The 21,708-nt window shown below is 43.7% G+C and overlaps 1 protein-coding gene and 1 long non-coding RNA gene across 3 annotated transcripts; one reads left to right on the forward strand and one right to left on the reverse strand.

Moving 5' to 3' along the window:
• Positions 1 to 453: 453 nt before the first annotated feature.
• Positions 454 to 11,047, reverse strand: LYPD8 (LY6/PLAUR domain containing 8). Of its 2 annotated transcripts, none has more exons than XM_061423204.1 (6): positions 10,977 to 11,047; positions 8,460 to 8,568; positions 7,975 to 8,094; positions 6,074 to 6,235; positions 4,377 to 4,508; positions 454 to 1,407 (listed from the first exon to the last, which is right to left on the reverse strand). In XM_061423204.1, exons 2-6 carry the CDS (start codon positions 8,524 to 8,526, stop codon positions 1,184 to 1,186), a joined length of 705 nt encoding a protein of 234 aa, XP_061279188.1. In that variant the 5' UTR covers positions 8,527 to 8,568; positions 10,977 to 11,047; the 3' UTR covers positions 454 to 1,183. The 2 variants fall into 2 exon arrangements, with proteins under 2 accessions (XP_061279188.1, XP_061279190.1); XM_061423206.1 differs by lacking the exon at positions 10,977 to 11,047 and adding an exon at positions 10,826 to 10,912.
• LOC133251143 (uncharacterized) lies at positions 1,405 to 5,240 on the forward strand. The gene is made up of 3 exons (XR_009737531.1): positions 1,405 to 1,926; positions 2,415 to 2,456; positions 5,146 to 5,240. It is a non-coding gene; the product is annotated as an uncharacterized LOC133251143 (long non-coding RNA).
• Positions 11,048 to 21,708: the final 10,661 nt, after the last annotated feature.

Raw genomic sequence — 21,708 nt, forward strand, 5'->3', positions numbered from 1 at the left:
CCAAAACTGTAACAGAGTATGGGAGACTGAGGAGACATAAACAACTAAATCCTGTACCAGAGAAAGGACATTAGTGAAAAGTGGCAAAAGTCAGATGAGGTCTATTAGTTAACAGTATTGTTTAAATGCTCATTTCCCGATTTCAGTAATTGTACTGTGGTTATCTAAGATGTGAACATAAGAGGAAGGTGGGTGAGGGGGTACTAGAACTCTGAACTGTTTTTGAAACTTTGAGAAATCTAAAATTACTTCAAAATTAAAAAAAAAATAAGTAAATAAGAATGAATGTGGTGATGAGTTACCACCAGACGGCCCTTCTGGGGGCTTTGGTCTTAATCATCATTGGCAAGCCTGGACAATAAAGACCCAAACTGGTTTATACCTTTAAAAGTTTTTATTACAGAAAACCCCATTCTTCCAAGTCCAGCTCAAAGCGCCCCCCGCCTGCCCTAGTTTTTTTTTTTTTTTTTTTTTACTAAATCTAGGCTTCTGTACATATTGGATCAAATGGTTTTCTTGCTCCTTGGGTATCTGCTATGGAGTCGAGGACTCTGCCACTGATTGTAGGCTCTCCGAGAGGAGGGGCTGGGACTCTGTAGCCATGTTCCATTCCGTGACACCTGGTCAGCAAGGTACTGACAGCGTTATGCCCCTGCCTAGGAGGCTAAGCAGGGGAATCTGCCAGCCTTCAGCAACCACTGTGCACCCACTTTGGGTCTCATGGTGACAGGGCTCTAGACAATGTCACTGTGATCTTTGACTACAGCTAATACAACTGCTGGCATCAACACAGGGCATTATGGCTGGGACACTCCCTGAGTGTGAGGATGGGGAGAGTGGCATGTCAGTCCCCAGAAATGCAGGATTGCAGGCAAAAGATGCCAGCACAGGAGAAGGGTCTGCTTCTCAGAAGCAAACTGGACAGGGATCAGGGCGGTCCTGGGAGCCCACACACAAAGGTGCAAAGATTTCAAAGGCGAGGAGCTGGGAAGTGATGGTGGACAGTGGCTTGAAGGAAGCCCGGCCCAGAACATATCAGGACAGATTTGATCAGCGAGTGAACCAATGCTTTAATAATAAAGAATAATGTGGCTATCACAGGACATTGCCTGGATGGCTGTGACTGCTACTGCTACTCACTGAGCATTTAAACAGGGGAGGAGAGTGTTTGAGGGTGCAGATCTCAGAGCAGCAGGCTTAGCAGGAGGATGCTGGCTAGGGCCAAGGGTGTGAAGGAGGCTTGAGAGCCAGTGTCAGTGGTGGCCAGGGGAGTGGTTGTTGAGAAGTTGTCTCCACACTCAAACTTTCGGAAAGTGACTCCTCTGAACGTCTGATTTCCAGCACCCAGGGACTCACAGGTGGAGATGCTGACATTGGAGCAACCTTTCAGCACGAGTGTTTTCGTCTCTGTGAATGCAAACGAGACAGTAAGGACTTTACAGTCCCTTCACCCTCCCTCCCCAAGTGACCTGCAAGAGCTGAAACAGGTCTGTTCCTGAAACAGGAGCTTGGAGAAAGGAGCCCAGGATCAAGAACAATAACTGAAAGGTAATGGTAATGGCAGAGTGACCATGGAGGTGAGGGTCTAGATCCCTTCCTTGACCCAGTCCCAGAGGAAACTGAGGCTCCTGAAGTTGGATGTAAGCCTGAGCTGGACCTAAGACTCAAATCTTCAGTTTTTTCCTGAGAACAGGTTCAGACCCTCCATAAATCCTCTGTTCTCAATCCAAGAAGAAGTCAGCACTTCAGACTGCTCCTGGCCTCCACTCCTCTAGGCTCTGCTTTCAATCCCCATTCCTCTCTGGACCTGAGTTCTCTCTACCTGAGTTTTCCTTGAGAAGAGGGGAAACAGTCAGAGGGGATACGAAGAGACTACCACGTCTTTGCTCCTAATCTGTGTTATGATATGTTGAACTCTATTTTAAGGTAAGGTCCTTGGAAAAGACCAAGGGAATTTGCAAAGAAGATGTGATTGTGATTTCAGCTACCTTTTATTGAGTACCGATTATGTGCCAGTATTGCTCTATAATAGTGTATGTGTATTATTCAGTCGTTAAGTCATGTCCAACACTTTGTGATTGCTTTGAAGGCTGCAAGCCAAATTGTCCTGAAGGACAGGCAGTTCACAGAGGAGGAGGGGGCTAGAGGAGGCTATTTGTTAGAGTCAGGGCTATAGTTTGAGTTCAAGGCTGACTCCATCCTTGCTCCGAGAAGGAAGGAGAAACTTCCAAATACCAGTAAAGAAAGAAATTCTTTGCTGTTTTAGAGCAAATATCAGTGTTGAAGGTTGAATTAGAGTGTGTGAGGAAGATATGTTGCTTGGCACATGTCTGCAGTATTTTTTTAAGTGACCTTGGGCAAAAACAAAAACAAAATCCTACATTTATGATGACTTTGATCTGTCTGGCTTTCAGATTAAGTCAAGGCCTGGGACTTTGCAGACACCTTGGAATAAGGTAAGCAGAAACAGCAAGTCCTTCTTATGCCATTGCTGCCTTCAGGCAAAGCTTTAGAATTAGACATCAGAGCTGTGTAGACATCAAGACCCTTAAATGCATATTATTACCTGACATAAATCACTCTGAAAAGGCTACAAACTATACGATTTCAACCATATATATTCTGATAAAGGCAAAACTATAGAAAGAGTAAAGAAAAATCAGAGGTTGCCAGGGGTTAGGGTTAGATAGAGCACAGAGGATTTTCAGGTCAGTGACACTACTGTGCATGATACTATGACAGTAGATACATGTCATCATACATTTGTCAAAAGCCATATAATATGCAGTACAAACAGTGAACCCTAATGGACTCTAAATGATAGCGATGTGTCAGTGTAGGCTCATGGATGATAACAATGTACCTTTTTGGTGGATGATGTTGATAGTGGGGAAGGCTATATATGTGTAGGGGAAAAAATTATAGAAAAAATATATCTTCCTCTCAATTTTCCTATGAATCTAAAACTTCTCTAAAAAATTAAGTCTATCTTTTTTTTTTTTTTAAGTAAAAAGAAGTTCAGGAGAAGTATGAAGTTTGGCCCCACTAAGAAATCTGCAATTACAATTATGCATCAATTTCCAAAACCATAACTGCCATTTAACAAAAGTTGAAATCAAATTGTACTTGGATATTGGTGCTCTTTAAACTCTTATTATTGTAAGGCATACTGTGGCAGAGACTGACTGACTGTTCATTTTAGTTTTATGCCTCTTCCTTTCCTGCTGTGTCACCACTGGATTAAATTTCCACCTTCCAGGGCAGTCTGAGTCCCAGACAACAGAATGTGGAAGGGAGTGAGGAACTCGCTTCTAGGCATTGCCTGTAATAACCTTCCTGCCTTCCTCCACTCCCCCTCTTACCCCACCTGCTGGTGAGATGCAAAGAATACAGAAAAGAGCTGCCAAGTCCTGAGTGAGTAGGGGCTGGCGCCTCAAGATGAAAAGTATCCAGGGCCCTGGACTCTGCAATGAACTGCTCCATGAGCAAGAAATAAACTATATTGCATTGAGCCATAGGACATGGAAGCTGCCCTTTAACAGTAATTAACTAACACTAATAGTGTTATATTAGTAATATTAGCATTAGTAATTGGCTAATAGTAATAGTTAATAAATGTATTATTATTTAAATAATCATGCATAACATTTGTCTGAATATTTAAAGAATAATATTTATTAGTTTTATATTGTATGATGGTTCATTTGTATCTCATAACAGTTACTATCAAATTACTCCTGTAGAAAAGAACAGTTGGTTGGATTTTTTTTAGAGAAATCATCATTATTGTTCATTTTCAAATATTCAGTGACTTTTTTAAGTAGGAAACACTGTGTTGATTTACACCATGACCAAGAGGAATAGATCATAGCTAAAATGTAAAATAGCTTTTTAATTTCAATGTTGTTTTTCTTCTTTTTCCAATTGGTTGGGTATTAAAGCCCAATTTGAGTCTCCCTTCTAGGCAACTCTGGTTTTCAGAAGCCAACACCTCTCAGTGACAGGTAGAGAAGGGAAGTTACATATAAAAAGTAATAAAAGTCAAACCCACCCACACCTACAGAACAGCTCAACCTAGTAAAGAAATAAATGCCAGGAGTGACGTGATGCCCTTAAATGAGCCTGGTTTGATTACAAGTCATAAAGAGAATAGAATTCAAAATATGGACAGCCCAGGAGGAATGACACTGGACTGAGGAGCCAAAAATAGCAAGCAACTCAAGTCTACATTAACAGCCTCACAGTCTCAAAGGTACCCTGGCCAAATGTATTTCCTCATCCTATCTCCACCAGGCCTTTTTTGTGAATCCAGAATTTATGATCCAAGGTGTAACCTGTGTTTTAAATTCAAGTCCCATAAAAAGGAATTCACATACCATTTGTAAATTCTGCAATTATACTGACACATCTTTCTCCATAACATTTCCGGGTTTCATTACAGGAAGTTTCATTATTTCCATAACACGCAGGGCACTCCATGTTTCTGGACCCCACTTGATGTGGAGAAGCTGGGTAGAGTAAGAATCATTAACTCAGAACAATGTTATCACAAAGATCATGGTATTGCCTGGAGTGGAAGGGGAAATGCAGACAAAGATGCTAGCCAGAGAGACCTCTCAGGGTCTCTCTGCATGCTCAGGAATCTCCGATCCTGCCATAAAAATACCAGTCATCCTATTCCCATGTCTCACCAAAGTATTTGCAGCACTTAACCTCATAGATCTGCCCATACAGACCATCCACTCTTCAAGAACTGTGGTTGATGAGTGTGTTGGGATGAGAAGGGAAAGGTAAGATTTTGAGCTAAAACTAACATTAGCCAGCTATTCTGGATTTAGCCAACAAGTGTGTGACTATTACTAAATCTTGCTCTGAACAAATGAAATCAAGTAATTATTTATCATCGTGACTTTGATTTTTTTAAAAATTATATGAGACCCAGCTCTGCTATGAATGAACCATGCTCTATGACTATGGCCACATTTTCTCCTCTTCAAAACAAAGGTTTTGATCTAAGCCAGCGGTTCTCAAATGACCGTCCAGGAACTCCTGGGGATCCCTGAGATCCTTCCAGGGAGTCCACTAGGTCAAAATTATTTTCATGATGATACTAAGATGTTCTTTGCCTCTTTGTCTTTCCTTCAGGGAAATACAATGGAGTTTTCCAGTGGCAACATGACATGTGAGATTGAAACAGAATAAATGAACAAGCAAATCTGAGAACCAGCTGTATTCTATTAAACCAGAAATTAAAGTGCTTTGAAAAAACATGGAACAATGCCATTCTTTCCACTAAATATATTTTGTTTTGGAAAATAATTATTTCTATTCTAATAACATAAAAATGTTATTAATGTTAACATGTAATGGGTTTCATTATTTTTTAGTAATGGCAACCCACTCCAGTACTCTTGCCTGGAAAATCCCATGGACAGAGGAGCCTGGTGGGCTGCAGTCCATGGGGTCGCTAAAAGTTGGATACGACTGAGCGTCTTCACTTTCACTTTTCACTTTCATGCTTTGGAGAAGGAAATGGCAACCCACTCCAGTGTTCTTGCCTGGAGAATCCCAGGGACGGGGGAGCCTGGTGGGCTGCCGTCTCTGGGGTCGCACAGAGTCGGACACGACTGAAGCGACTTAGCAGCAGCAGCAGCAGCAGTAACTAACAAATATTTTTAAAATTTCTTAGCCTTATTTTTAATACAGTAAATATTGATAGATATAGTCCACAGAAACAGAAATTATTTGGGGTCCCTCCGTAATTTTCAAGACTTAGCATCTGGAAAGAGGATGTGAGGCCGCAAAATTTGAAAGCTACTAATTAGCAGCGACTGCCCTCCCACACAGGTTGAAGAGCTGTGATTTCTGTCTTTACTGAGAAACGGAAAGCATAATGTTAGTGCTGGTTTTCTTCATTTGTTTCTCAAGTAATTGTTGTATGTCAGCTGTTAATGTTACCCAACTATGCACTGAAGTGCCTAGGCTTAATGTATCCATCTAAGCTTGACAATCACAAGTCGTGAAAGAAGGGATGGATATGGGAGGACAGAGGGAAGATGTGGCCAGCACCCACCGGTGGTATTACTGGTTTGATTGCATGGCTCTCCTAGGCAACACTGGCTTTCAAAGTGGAAGGTTTCATTTTCAGATACAGAGACCGTGAAAGACTCAACCGTGGTGTTACTGCAGTTCTCTTCAGAGCAGGCATGATCCTCATACCATGTGGGGTGTTCTCCTACACAAAGGCAAACACAGACTATCAGTCCTGGGTACAAAGCATTCAGGGAGCAACTGCTTTAGGCAAGGACAGAAAATACACTCTCAGCTCAGTGCAATTTAGGGGACACTGAAGAGAGTTTCCTGCAAAAAGAAAAAATCCTTCCCCAAAAAGTAGTTTCTGGCTTCAGCAGGAGATCTTGCAGCTTAAATTGCAGGTGAAAGGCTGATGGGTGAAGTGGATGGTTCACACTGACACGCCCAAAGCCAATGATCAGTCTTAACATCTCTAAATATAGCCAAGCAGATGTGGTGGGTCTATATACAACATGATATTGAACCTGAAACTAGCAAAGCTTATAGACCAAAGCTGTGCAATATGGTGGTCATTTATAAAGCTCTATGTGGTCAGTTACAAATCACTTCCTCATATTTCAAGAGATCAATACCTGAATGTACATATAAGACAGCATTGATATACACATTAACATCACTGAAAAAAAACTTCTACTGAACAGCATGAGTACAGTTTACAGGAAATACCAGGACGAGCGGAACAAGTGAAATGACATCACAAAGAAGCAATCAAGCAAAGCCAGAATATGAGACAGCTACAGGACAAATGCCCCTATTTCTCCAACCATTCAATGGAATTGAGCAAAAAAAGAAAAGACCTTACTAAACAAACTAGGCACGATAGACCTAACAGCAAAATGTAATTTTGTTTGGGTCCAAATTCCAATGCATCAATTATATTTCAATATCTTTGAAATATATTGAACATTTTTAAGGTCACCTTAATTTTAAAATTTAAAAGTATAGCTAATTTTCTTAGGTGTGATCCTTGTATGGTAGTTATGTAAAAAGCAGGGGAGAGTTCTTACCAGAGATGAACAATGAAGTGTTTATAAGGGAAATAATATGTTATCTAAATTTCTTTAAAATACTATGGGGAGTAAATTAGGAGTTAAGGATTAAAATATACATGTCACTATATATAAAATAAATCACCAACAAGGACCTACTGAATAGCCCAGGGAACCATACTCAATAACTTGTAATAACCTATAATGGAAAAGAATCCATTTTCCTAAAATGGAAAAGAATTTGTGTTTGTGTGTGTGTGTGTGTATGAGACTCACTTTGCTGTACACCTGAAACTAACACAGTATTGTAAATCAAATATATTTCAGTAAAAACTTAAAGAATAAAAATGCTATGGGAAAAAAATAGCAAAATGTTAATTGTTGACACAGGACCACAGTTCACTATACTCCTCTTCCTGCTTTTGTGTATGTTTGAAATGGTCATAATAAAAAGTTAAAAATAAATCAAAATGCTCTGAGAGAGCTGTAACAATCATACAAGCAAAATACCCTGGAAGGAAGTCAGAGTGAAAGTATGTTGAATCTGAAACAGGAAGGAACACTGAGAAGAAGGAAAGGGGAGCAGAAAATGGAAAAGTGAAAGCACCTAGAGAGAGTTGACTGCTTATACTTTAGCTAAGAGCTGTCCCTGCTTCTCATGTCCATTAGGATGGGCCTACAATGAGGTTTCAGCCAGAGGAAGCAATTCCAAGGAGCCACAGGGGCTTGTCCGCTTGCTTGGCTGGACACTTGCATGTTGCTTCTCCTGGGAGGTGCCTTCATGACTCCCTCTCTCCGTGCACAGCCCAGCCCTTCCTTTTCCTGGCCAACCCCTCCAGCACCTGCCCTGTGCAAGTTCCAGAAATGAGAATGATCAGTGCCTGAGGCTCACCATGATAAAAGTTGGTTGAGAAACTTGTACAGCTGGTGGTGGCATTTGAGGGACACTCCGTGGCATTTTTTGCAACACAGCTGTCTTTCAATGAATTACACTGTATACAGCGCAGTGTATCTGGGGAGACAAAATATTTGGCATCGTCAACATTCAGGAGACACTAATAGAGTTTGCTTTGGAAAAAGCACCACACTTACCTCAGGATAAAAGAATAGCCAAGATAGCATCCCTTCCCTCTGGGGTCCCCCAAACTTTAAGCTGTGAGATGTCTACCATTCTCTGGTTGGAAGACCCAACCTTGACCCACAGCACAGAGTGGTATCACAGGGTGCAGTGTGCAAGAAGGGGTCTCACAGTCTTCACTGCCCACATCTTGACAAGAGGTCACTTGAGGGGATTCCAGAGCACCAAGACTGACAAGAATCTGGTGAGATGAAAAATGGGGTCTTCATTCCAAAAGGGAGCAACGTGGTTTCCCTCACCTACAGCTGCAACCGTGAGCACGACGACGATACCAGCAAAGAGGAAGCTCTTCATGGTGCTGGACATATGCCTCCTGAAGACGAGAACTGTGGCTGCAGAGCCTCAAGCCTGAAGAGAGAGGCACAAAGAAGACAGTCCGGGGATTCAGAAGATTGCTAGAGCGTGATATCCCCTAGGGTTGCAATCACACTTCAACAAACCTAGCCCAACCTTGTGACGGAAGGAATCAACATCGTCAACTGGAAGCACAGAGCCACGATACAGATTCAAACCTGCCTTTAGACCCACAAGAATCTGAGTTTTCCCTTTGCCTACAAAGGTATCTACATACACAGGTACGAAAGCCTGGGGCATTTCCTACAGAGCCACTACAGATACAAAATGGGCAGGCAGATGATTGCCAGCCCCACTGAGGACAGGCGTCCAAGAAGAAAGCTGGACTGTGCTCTCCCAGAGCACAGTGTCCATCCTCTAGTTGGAATCTTGCCACTTTCACATAATGCCGTTAGGGGCTCTGTCTCTGCCATCACCACTCCAATAAGCAGATACCTACTGAGCACTTACTCTGTTCTGAACATTTACTTGCATTGATTCATGTAATTCCTCCATCTCTGTAGGCAGGTACTATTATTAGGATCACCTTTACTTCAAAGGGGGGAATTAAGCCCCTGAGAAGTTAGGTAAGCACTCAAAGTCGAGGTCACACTCCGGAGAGGAATAAAAGCTGGATTTGGCCCAGATCCCTAATCCTCACTCCACACTGCCTCCAACAGACATGACTCCCAAAGCCCCAGACCCAAAGGTCCCAGCGCACCTCTGACAGGTCCGTCATCAACCTCTCTGAACCTGTAAGTTGTCTAATAGCTAAGGTTTAGCTGTATTTATTAAGATCCTGAGAGCTGGAGACTAGAAAATGTAAACTACTATATATAGGATGGATAAACAGACAGTTCCTACTGTACAGCACAAGGGACTATATTCAATATCTTGTGATAATCCATAATGTAAAAGAATATTTTTTAAAAAAGAATGCCTATATGTGTAAAACTGAGTCACTTTGCCCTACAGCAGATTAGCACAACATTGTATATCAGCTATACTTTAAATTAAATAAATAAATATCCTGAATCAGAGCTCCTAAAATTTCAATTTGCCCATGTATCAAAGCAGCATGAAAGGGAACTGTCTGGCTCTGCACTGAGTCCTTCTTTATCATTAGCTCATTTATCCTGTGAACAGGAGGCAGGAGCCACATGTGGCCACTTACATTTGGATTCATCGAAGGAATAAAAAAGAAACATTATTTCTCAGACTGGCCATGTTGCAGTGCCCAGTGGCCACCTGTGGCTGGTGGCTGCTGTACTGGCCAGTGCAGGTATGAAACAAGCCCCAGGGCACAGTGCTGCTATAAAGATTTTTGCCTACTCCCCAGCTGAAAAACCTGCAGAAGGAGGGATAATGAAAATTGCCCAAACTCATTCAGCTTGTAAGACCAAAAGTGGGACTCCATTCGGGGTCCTTCCAGGTCCAAAATCGAGTTGTACCATGAAAACTGCCACTTATTAAAGAGCAGCAAACCTTCTACTGGGCGCTGCAACCCACCGCCTGCATCCCACTTCACCAACCACACATACATGTACCCCCCCAACATACACACACACACGCACAACACTATGATCACCTAGTTAACTTATTAGGGGTCAGTGAAAAGAAAGAGAAACTAGTCACAGTCAGGGAAGACAGATGGCCCATCAATTATCTAATGGCCCCAATATTTAGAGATCCAAGGAGAAAAAGTACGTTTGGTTTGGAGGCTGTGGCAGATGTTCTATGCATTGTCCCCTACATCCTCCCCTGCCGTCACCGCTCCAGGCACAGAACCCCAGTGCAGAGAGGTTCAGGGACTGGGCTTCCTAGGAAGGGCATCTCAAGCCTTGTGGGTGTAAAGGAAGAGGAGCTAGGGTGAAAAATGAGAAAGAGGCCACAGAAGCCACATCAATTAAGTGCACAAATCACCTCAGCCCATGTACCGACCTGATGATTAGCCTCATTTTCAGAGGGACATAATGGAGGCCCAGAGTGGTCAGGACTCTGCCCAGGAACACAAAGCAGAGAGACAGAGACTGAAGGTGGTGAGACCAAGGGGCCAGCAAGCTGGGGGCCAGGGCAGAGGGCCCCATAGGGAAAATGAGAGCAAGCGCATCTGTACACCCCTTTGCAAAGTCCTTCCCCCTCATTTTATCATTGGACATTTTCAGCAGTCTGAGAGGATCCTATCACAATCGCTCTTGTGTTACACAGAGGAGCACGAGCTCACAGAAACTGCGAGAAGGACACCATGAACACACGGAGCAAAGTCCAGTACCTCTTGACTCCAGCCTTCCCCTCCTGGGCACTGCTGAAGCAGGGAGAACCAAGAGAACGCCCTGGACCCCAGACAGCTCTGAACACCTTTCCCCTGCTCTCAGCTGCTCCCAGGCTGGGCCCCGCTTCAAAGCTCAGCCCCACTCCTTTACCTTCTCTGTCTGGCCCAGAGACTGCCCTGCAGAAGGTGGATCCCAGCAGAAGGCTGGAGAAGGTGTGTGAGGGGCCTTATATAGCAGGTGGCTGCACAATCAGAAAGCACAACCGCCTACAGGGAGGGGCTCCTGGGCCAGACTGGGCCCTGCCCAACTGCAGAGCCATACACGGCTTAACCCTTGGCAGCTATGATGCTGGTCAAGTCTCTGAAGCCTCCAGGAATTGAGAAAAACTTTGGTCAGGGCCTGCCTTTGGCAAAAGATACAAAGGAGCCAGATATGTCCCTGGCATTGTCTCATGTGGGCCACCACCCACCAGATGGATTCCATGACCAGTAGATGGATCACAAGTATCACCTTATCCTGACCTCGCAAAGCAGTCACCTTGATTAGCCCATCTACAGATGAGGAAACAAAGGTACATAAGAGAAACCTAATAGGGCTTCCCTGGTGGCTCAGTGATGAAGAATCTGCCTGCCACTGCAGGAGACAGGTTCAATCCATGGTCCAGGAAGATCCCACATACCTCGGAGCAGCTAAGCCTGGGAACCAAAACTACTGAAGCCTGTGTGCCTGGAGCCGGTGCTCCACAAAGCCATCACAATGAGAAGCCCGGGCCCGGGCACCACAACTAGAGTAGCCCCTGCTTGCTGCAACTAGAGAAAAAGTCCACACAGCAATGAAGACCCAGCACAGCCAAAAAATAAATAAATAAATGATTGTTTTAAAAGAGAGAGAACGATAACAGACTCTCCCAAGATTACACAGCTGGGAAAGACTCAAAACTCAGAATCAGGTCACATGGGGGTTGTGCAGCTCAGGGAAGAAGCTCAGGTCTCCTTGGGCAAGTGTCTGAACTTCACTAATTCTTAGGGTCCTCCAGCCAAGATGAGGATAAACTCATTGTACAATCTCACAGGGTAGAGGGGCCATAAAGCCCCTGCTTGCAGAATACACTATGCACCTCAGTGAGGGGCCCACAGCCCCTGCTGCTGCTGCCCCCCCACACCCTAGGCATTTCGTCTGGCAGCACGGTCTGGGCAGCCTCTGTTGGTGAGAGCAGAGGCGGGCCAGCCTCCTCCCAGCACCTTCCCATCGTGGTGTGTGTGTGCTTCTGGCTTTGACTGTGGATCTGAGCTCCCTTCCCTCCTGCTGTTCCTACCCCTTCAGACACTTACACTCTCACATACAGACATACCACACACACAGAGGTTTCAGGTAGGCATCTCACCAACACTTCCCAGCGGGCAGTTAAATCTTAAGAGTTCTCTCTCTTGAATATACTCCTTGTCCATCTGCTGACCTCTTTGCCCGGACTGTGGCTCAGGTCTCCTTCTTTCCTTAAATTCATGCATTTAATCAACAAATGGGGCATCCCATGCCCACTCTAGGAATTTGGGAGGTATTTGGGCAAACAGAGACTTTGCCTTCTGTAGGAGTATAGTCTAGAGGGAGGGACATGACACAGATAAAGTAATAAATAAGCAAATTACAGGGTAGATTAGGATATGGTGACTGCACTGGCGAAAAAAGAGTAGTGAGGGATCAACCGTGCTGGGGGAGGGGACACATGATTCAATTTTAAATAGAGAGGCATTGGTCTCACGGAGAAGGCAAAATCTGAGTTATTTCTATATGCAGATCCTCTGGCCATCTCCTGTTTTCTCCTTTCTTACCCTTCTGCCATCAGTCTGACTACAACAGCATTTTCCAAAACAAAGGTAGCTCCCTCCTTAATAGAATCCTCAGTTCAGTTCAGTTCAGGAGCTCAGTCATCTCCGACTCTTTGTGACCCCATGAATTGCAGCACGCCAGGCCTCCCTGTCCATCACCAACTCCTGGAGTTCACTCAGACTCACAGCCATCGAGTCAGTGATGCCGTCCAGCCATCTCATCCTCTGTCATCTCCTTCTCCTCCTTCTCCCAATCCCTCCCAGCATCAGAGTCTTTTCCAATGAGTCAACTCTTCGCATGAGGTGGCCAAAGTACTGGAGTTTCAGCTTTAGCATCATTCCTTCCAAAGAACACCCAGGATTGGTCTCCTTTAGAATGGACTGGTTGGATCTCCTTGCAATCCAAGGGACTCTCAAGAGTCTTCTCCAACACCACAGTTCAAAAGCATCAATTCTTCGGCACTCAGCCTTCTTCACAGTCCAACTCTCACATCCATACATGACCACAGGAAAAACCATAGCCTTGACTAGACAGACCTTTGTTGGCAAAGTAATGTCTCTGCTTTTGAATATGCTATCTAGGTTAGTCATAACTTTTCTTCCAAGGAGTAAGCGTCTTTTAATTTCATGGCTGCAGCCACCATCTGCAGTGATTTTGGAGCCCAGAAAAATAAAGTCAGCCACTGCTTCCACTGTTTCCCCATCTATTTGCCATGAAGCAATGGGACCAGATGCCATGATCTTCGTTTTCTGAATGGTGAGCTTTAAGCCAACTTTTTCACTCTCTACTTTCACTTTCATCAAGAGGCTTTTTAGCTCCTCTTCACTTTCTGCCATAAGGGTGGTGTCATCTGCATATCTGAGGTTATTGATATTTCTCCCGACAATCTTGATTCCAGCTTGTGCTCCTTGCAGCCCAGCGTTTCTCACAGTGTACTCTGCATAGAAGTTAAATAAGCAATGCCATTCTCCCAAATCTTCCCACCCTCTCCCTCTCCCACAGAGTCCATATGACTGTTCTATACATCAGTGTCTCTTTTGCTGTCTCATACACAGGGTTATTGTTACCATCTTTCTAAATTCCATATATATGCGTTAGTATACTGTATTGGTGTTTTCCTTTCTGGCTTACTTCACTCTGTATAATAGGCTCCAGTTTCATCCACCTCATTAGAACTGATTCAAATGTATTCTTTTTAATGGCTGAGGAATACTCCATTGTGTATATGTACCACAGCTTTCTTATCCATTCATTGGCTGATGGACATCTAGGTTGCTTCCATGTCCTGGCTATTATAAATAGTGCTGCGATGAGCATTGGGGTACACGTGTCTCTTTCCCTTCTGGTTTCCTCAGTGTGTATGCCCAGCAGTGGGATTGCTGGATCATAAGGCAATGTATAAAACGAGTCGCCAGTCCAGGTTCGATGCACGATACTGGATGCTTGGGGCTGGTGCACTGGGACGACCCAGAGGGATGGTATGGGGAGAGAGGAGGGAGGAGGGTTCAGGATGGGGAACACATGTATACCTGTGGCGGATTCATTTCGATATTTGGCAAAACTAATACAATATTGTAAAGTTTAAAAATAAAGTAAAAAAAAAGAAGTTAAATAAGCAGGGTGACAATATACAGCCTTGACGTACTCCTTTTCCTATTTGGAACCAGTCTGTTGTTCCATGTCCAGTTCTAACTGTTGCTTCTTGACCTGCATATAGGTTTCTCAAGAGGCAGGTCAGGTGGTCTGGTATTCCCATCTCTTTCAGAATTTTCCACAGTTTATTGTGATCCACACAGTCAAAGGCTTTGGCATAGTCAGTAAAGCAGAAATAGATGTTTTTCTGGAACTCTCTTGCTTTTTCAATGATCCTGCTGCTGCTGCTGCTGCTCCTGTCGCTTCAGTCGTGTCCGACTCTGTGCGACCCCAGAGACGGCAGCCCACCAGGCTCCCCCGTCCCTGGGATTCTCCAGGCAAGAACACTGGAGTGGGTTGCCATTTCCTTCTCCAATGTATGAAAGTGAAAAGTGAAAGTGAAGTCGCTCAGTAGTGTCCAACTCTCCGCAACCCCATGGACTGCAGCCTAAGAGGCTCCCCCACCCATGGGATTTTCCAGGCAAGAGCACTGGAGTGGATTACCACTGCCTTCGATGATCCTACTCAGTCCTAATTCCAGCCTCGTGGCAGGGCCCAGTGGAAGAATGTGCCAGGGCCCAGTGGGAGAGGTGGGAGCAGGAGCAGCCAATGGGATGTGGGTGGAAGAGGGTCTGAGGACAGAAGAGTTGAAGAGCCCCATATGCTGCCTTTGAGATAATAGCCCAGGGAGGGGCAGTAACCAGGGGTGGGGGTGAGGGGGTGGGGGAGAGGCCGGGGGACAGGTTGTCCACCAGGATCAAGCTGAGGACACACAGGAAAACCAATCTGGCCAATGTTAATTCTTCTTAGAAGGCACTAGACACCCAGGAATGTCTGGATCTGAATCTAGACTTTGCTCCTCATGTCCCCTAAATTATGTACTAACCTGGCTTGCTGGGCCCAAGTTCTCCATCCATAAAAGGGGAACACCAGACCCTGAAGAAACACCTACTGATTATTTCCTCCTGGAATTCTTTTTTTTTTTTTTAATATTTATTTTTGGCTGTGTCAGGTCTTAGTTGTGGCACAGCTCTCTAGCTGTGGCCCAACATGTGGGATCTCAGTTCCCTGACCAGGGATTGAACCCACATCCTCTGCATTGGAAGGCAGATTCATACCCACTGGCCCACCAGAGTAGTCCCTCCCCCTGTGATTCTTATCCCGTTTCACTGTGTTTTTGCCAGTGTCATCTAATTGTAATGCCATGAACGCATTTGATCAAGTGTGATGCAGTAACAGCCTCTGAAGTGGGCTGTGCACAACCATTCATGGCAGCCCTGGGTCTGCCCCTCCCAAGGCCCTGGGCAAGATGTATCATTAGCCCCTTGAAAGATGAAGAGACTAAGCCACAGAGAGGACTTGCCTCCAGGCCTTCAGGCACCAGGACCAACAACCTTTCCATTCCAACACAGCCTATGTGGAACCAGCCTCTGCCCATGGGGCTGAAAACATCAACCCAGCTTTCCCATCTCGCTGTTCCAGTCTCTGTCATCACTGTGGGGCTATCAGGATCCAACTGCCAGGATTGCTCCAAGGTTTTATAAGAAATCACCCCCACAAAACAAGCCCTCCTGACTAACCAAGAAATCCAGGGACCCAAGAGAAACAGGGTCTCAATACAGAGCCCAACTTTTACTCTTAAAGTAAAGACAGGGGGCATAGCCCAACCACGCTGATTCCATTATCCCCTTAGAACAGGGCAAGGCTCTGTCCTTATGACCTCTCCATGAGACAAACTGGGACTCACCTGGATCCTGGTGAGTCATCCTGGGGTGTGAACCTGTAACCACTGTGGGAAATGGGCTTCTCCCATTTCCCTCAATTTCTCCCATTTCCCTTGATCATTAGCAGAAGGAATGATCAAAGCTTGGAAGTGAGTTCTTTGAGGAGACCACTCAGTTTGGGAATAAACATGCAGAGGGGGCCGGGATCGGAACAGGATGGCCAGAGCAGGAACTCCAACCAGTGTCCAAGCTGAGAACAAGAAAAAGGGTCCCCTGCTTCATCCATTCTCTGTCTGGGTTTGCTTCAGGGAGCTTTCATTGACTGGCTTGTTCCTCCAGCCTGGAAATGTGAGAACAGGCTAAAATAATGAAATTATTATCCCTAACTGCAGCACCATGCAGGAGAAATGTATGAGCCCTGAGAGCTAAGCCTCCCAAATGGTCCATGCTCTGGATAAAATGATAATCCTCTGACTCCTGAGTTCTCCTTTTGTCAAATGGGAAAAGCATTTGACAAAAACAATTCCAGAAAACCATTCCTTCCATTATAGACTCTGCTCCTAGGGTCTGCACTAGTGACACCACAGTCCGGGGGGCACATCAGGTCACACAGGGCAGGAGCTAAAGCAGGACCCAACCTCAGAGCACACTTCTGCCACCTACCAATTGAGCTTGGACATTTAGTTCCATGTTCTCTAAGTCTGTTTCCTCGCCTGAGAGAACGGGACATCCATAATATCCAACTTTTCATAAAGATGAAGAGGAAACACTCTTTAGACGGGGCACACAGTGTTATAAATTTAGCTCAAAGAATTTTTGCTATGATACATTCCATCAGTTCAGTCACTGGCAGTTTTCCTGGGCTTCCTTTGTGTCATGCAACATGTCCAGGACCAAACAAGTAATCATTCCAGGACATTTTCAATATGACCATTTCTAAAAAAAGAAAAAAGAAAACCAGGCTCTAAATATATTTAAAGAATTATTGCATCCAACATTATAAAAACAGTTTGTCTGCCTGATCTATAATGTGAACCTCCACTGGGTTGGGGACAAAGGACAAAAAACAGCAGACAGGCCTGGTTTGACACCTGCCTATGCCAGTTATCAGCTGTGTAAACTTGGTTAAGATTCTTAGTGTCTCCATTAAAACAAAGGGACATAAATTTTCTTGGAGGCTCACTCACATAGTGGCTGCTGACACACAAAGAATAGCAGCTGCCTTTCCCTCATCTTTTTTCTGACAATTGAACCTTAAAAGCCCTCATTTATTCCATAAATATGTGTTTGGGCATTTACTCTGTGCCAAACCCTGGATAGTGGATTTACAAAGTTAATGAGACAGATGAGTTCCTTGTCATCCCAAAGAATTTAAGCTAATAACAACAACTACAAACAAACAAACATTTTTTAAATAAACAGACAAAGATAATTGCAAACTGAAGATTTGTGATGGAAACAAAATGGTAACTGAGTTAGGAAAGAATAAGGCTGGGGTTTGAAGGCATCTCCAAGAGGTAAGAAGGAAACAGTCAAGGGAAGAGGGAAGTCAGATGGTTCCCAGAACAGGACAAAAAACATGAGCAAAAAAAAGGTTTCTTAGTCAAGAGCATGCCTTGCTGAAGGAACTAAGCAAAAAGGCACACCAGTGTATTGAAGAACCACATGGTTATATCCACACCTTACTGAGCTCATTTCAACATTTTATGTTGGTTCTTCAACCAAACAGCTTAGATGGAGTGCAAAGAGCACCAGGCTTATTGACAGAAAATGAGAGTTCAAAACCTAGTTTTGTAATTCAGTAACTGGGTGTTAACTTTTATCCATGAGTCCCAATTTCCTTAGATAAAACGGTAAAATTAGTAATACCTACCTGAGAGAAAATGAATAGTGACTACCTTCATCCATGACATACAATGGGAGATAGTTAATTCATCACTGGTTTTATCATTCCTAATGAACATGGTAGGTGATATCCCTTACAGATCATGCCAAAGTTATTGTGTCCATTTGGAGCAAAATAAAGCTGATAGGGGGACTCTGTGGTTGTTGTTGTTCTTCTTCTTGAGTCACTAATTTGTATCTGACTCTTTGCAACCCCATGGACTGCAGTACACCAGGCTTCCCTGTCCTTCATTTTTCTCCTGGAGTTTGCTCAAATTCATGTCCATAGGACTGAATTGCATTGCCTTGAGAAGAATATGAAGACTCAATTTTCCTTTCTAGGCAATGAGTTAGGCAACCTGTTCTCATTGTTGAGAAGTCTGAACTGGCCCCAGGTAACTCCCTCCTCTAGCCCCTAGCTCATTCTTCCTCATCTCAGAACCAGCAGCTCCAGGCAGAGGACAGCTTCCATTAGCAGCCGGCCGAGCCAAAGGTGATAGCCCTGGTGAGATTCCAGAAGGGAGCAAGGATTGGGATTCTGTGTCTCTTGGGATGCAGTGGAGTTGAGTTTCCCTGGGAAGAAGAGAGAACAAAGACAATACTTGAGGGTTCATAGGAAACAGAGGGAGGAAAATTGAGGACGAGTGAAAAGAGACCCAGAAGAAAGACGAATCATCCAGGACTATCCTTTCCACCTTCTGCCACCTCTGTGAGACCCAAGACAGAAGTGAGTTGACTCAGGCTCCTTCTAGGCATGTCAGTCTATTCCATTCGCCAACCTGTTACTGAATGCACCTCCACTGGTGGGAAACACTGCCTGCCCTCCTTCTGAGAGGTATTGACATCCACTTTCTCATCACTCTGATAACAGATGGCAGTGTTATTTTTCTTTGTTACTTTTCAACATAAAATCTAGGAAACCTATAGCAGCTCCAAATAGTGTTTGGGAATCCATGCAGCAGACACTTCATCCTTTTATTCAGTTTGTCCTAAACCCAGAAGCTAGAACAGTGAAGAGCTAAGAAGGACTGGCAGGACTAAAGCAATTAAAAACAAGTACATGGGCGGCTGAAGATAACACGCAAGGCTATTTCTTGCATCTTGCTTCCAAGCCTCTGTCTATTTGCTTACTGGTACAGGGACAAACTTTCCAAGCCTCTGTGACTCATGCAAATAACATACTCCTTTAGGGAATATCATGCTGTTTCAGAAAAAAGAAATGAGTTATTAAAAGGTGAAACAGTAAAAGGCCTATATTGATGTTGGTGGCAATAAGGAAGTATGGAATACAGGGCTGGTTTATATTTCTGGTTTTCACAGGCTGTGTGATTTTGGCCAAAGTCCTTCCCCCATTTGTACCCTAGGAAAGACACTGGGATACAAAGGGGGGAAGTCCAGAATTCAGTCTAGTTTCAAGAGTATATTGTTGTTTCTTGAAATGGGGATTTAGATAAGAGATTTGTGGACATATAATTCAAGGCTGTTTTTTTAAATATAAATTTATTTATTTTAATTGGAGGTTAATTACTTTACAGTATTGTATTGGTTTTGCCATACATCAACATGAATCCACCACGGGTGTACATGTGTTCCCCATCCTGAACCCCCCTCCCACCTCCCTCCCCATACCATCCCTCAAGGCTGTTTGTAAAATTTCTGGTTGTTTTCTTCCAACCACCAAAACAGTTTTTGAAAAATACTTTTTGACTCAAAATTAAAGATAGCTATCTTTTCCATTACAGACCAGCCTGAGGTTTGCTTAAGCACCTTTTTTGAGCACCAAGGGGAAATATTCATAACAGTGAAATCAGCCTATAATACATTACATGATATAAAATAAATTTAATATGTCTATGAAAATGCTTTTTAGCCTAAACTGTAGTGCTTACACATAAGCACTGTCAATATTACTAAACTGCTGCAAAAGGAGGAACTTGTCAACACCATTTTGGCTCAAGTCACAGTGATTCAACAGAAAGAGTGAAAGCTCTGATTCAGGCAACTGATTCAAGCATTTACACAAAACTGGGGATGAAGTGCTATATAAATCATTAAGATTTTATGGAAGAAATCACATACACTCCCCTCCCATGGACTGTTGAGACTCCAGCATTTCTAAATAAAATGCCGATCAATGGAACAAAATAGAAAGCCCAGAGATAAATCCACGCACCTATGGACACCTTATCTTTGACAAAGGAGGCAAGAATATACAATGGATTAAAAACAATCTCTTTAACAAGTGGTGCTGGGAAAACTGGTCAACCACTTGTAACAGAATGAAACTAGAACACTTTCTAACACTATACACAAAAATAAACTCAAAATGGATTAAAGATCTAAGTGTAAGACCCGAAACTATAAAACTCCCAGAGGCAAACATAGGCAAAACACTCTCCGACATACATCACATCAGGATCCTCTACGACCCACCTCCCAGAATATTGGAAATAAAAGCAAAAATAAACAAATGTGACCTAATTAAACTTAAAAGCTTCTGCACAACAAAGGAAACTATAAGCAAGGTGAAAAGACAGCCTTCAGAATGGGAGAAAATAATAGCAAATGAAGCAACTGACAAACAACTAATCACAAAAATATACAAGCAACTCCTACAGCTCAATTCCAGAAAAACAAACGACCCAATCAAAATATGGGCCAAAGAACTAAATAGACATTTCTCCAAAGAAGACATACAGATGGCTAACAAACACATGAAAAGATGCTCAACATCACTCATTAACAGAGAAATGCAAATCAAAACCACTATGAGGTACCATTTCACGCCAGTCAGAATGGCTGCTATCAAAAATTCTACAAGCAATAAATGCTGGAGAGGGTGTGGAGAAAAGGGAACCTTCTTACACTGTTGGTGGGAATGCAAACTAGTACAGCCACTATAGAGAACAGTGTGGAGATTCCTTAAAAAACTGGAAATAGAACTGCCTTATGACCCAGCAATCCCACTGCTGGGCATACACACTGAGGAAACCAGAAGGGAAAGAGATACATGTACCCCAATGTTCATCACAGCACTGTTTATATGGAAGCAACCTAGATGTCCATCAGCCAATGAATGGATAAGAAAGCTGTGGTACATATACACAATGGAGTATTCCTCAGCCATTAAAAAGAATACATTTGAATCAGTTCTAATGAGGTGTATGAAACTGGAGCCTATTATACAGAGTGAAGTAAGCCAGAAAGAAAAACACCAATACAGTATACTAACGCATATATATGGAATTTAGAAAGATGGTAACAATAACCCTGTATACGAGCCAGCAAAAGAGACACTGTGGGAGAGGGAGAGGGTGGAATGATTTGGGAGAATGGCATTGAAACATGTATAATATCATATATGAAACGAGTAGCCAGTCCAGGTTCAATGCACGATACTGGATGATTGGGGCTGGTGCACTGGGACGACCCAGAGGGATGGTACGGGGAGGGAGGAGGGTTCAGGATGGGGAACACATGTATACCTGTGATGGATTCATGTTGATATATGGCAAAACCAATACAATATTGTAAAGTTAAAAAATAAAGTAAAAAAATAAAAAGAACATTCATTTGAACACTATCTGGAATTCTGCCAGAGCAGATGATTAATCTGAATTGAGGCCCTTTCAGCTTCTTTATCATCGGCAAAAACATCAAAAGGGGAGAGGGAAGTCGCTCAGTCGTGTCCGACTCTTCGCGATCCCGTGGACTGCAGCCCACCAGGCTCCTCAGTCCACGGGATCCTCCAGGCAAGAGTAGTGGAGTGGGGTGCCATTGCCTTCTCCAAAAACATTAAAGAAGGCATCCAAAGC

The sequence above is a fragment of the Bos javanicus genome, chromosome 7, assembly GCF_032452875.1.
Source record: "Bos javanicus breed banteng chromosome 7, ARS-OSU_banteng_1.0, whole genome shotgun sequence".
In the NCBI taxonomy this organism is placed as follows: Eukaryota; Metazoa; Chordata; class Mammalia; order Artiodactyla; family Bovidae; genus Bos; species Bos javanicus.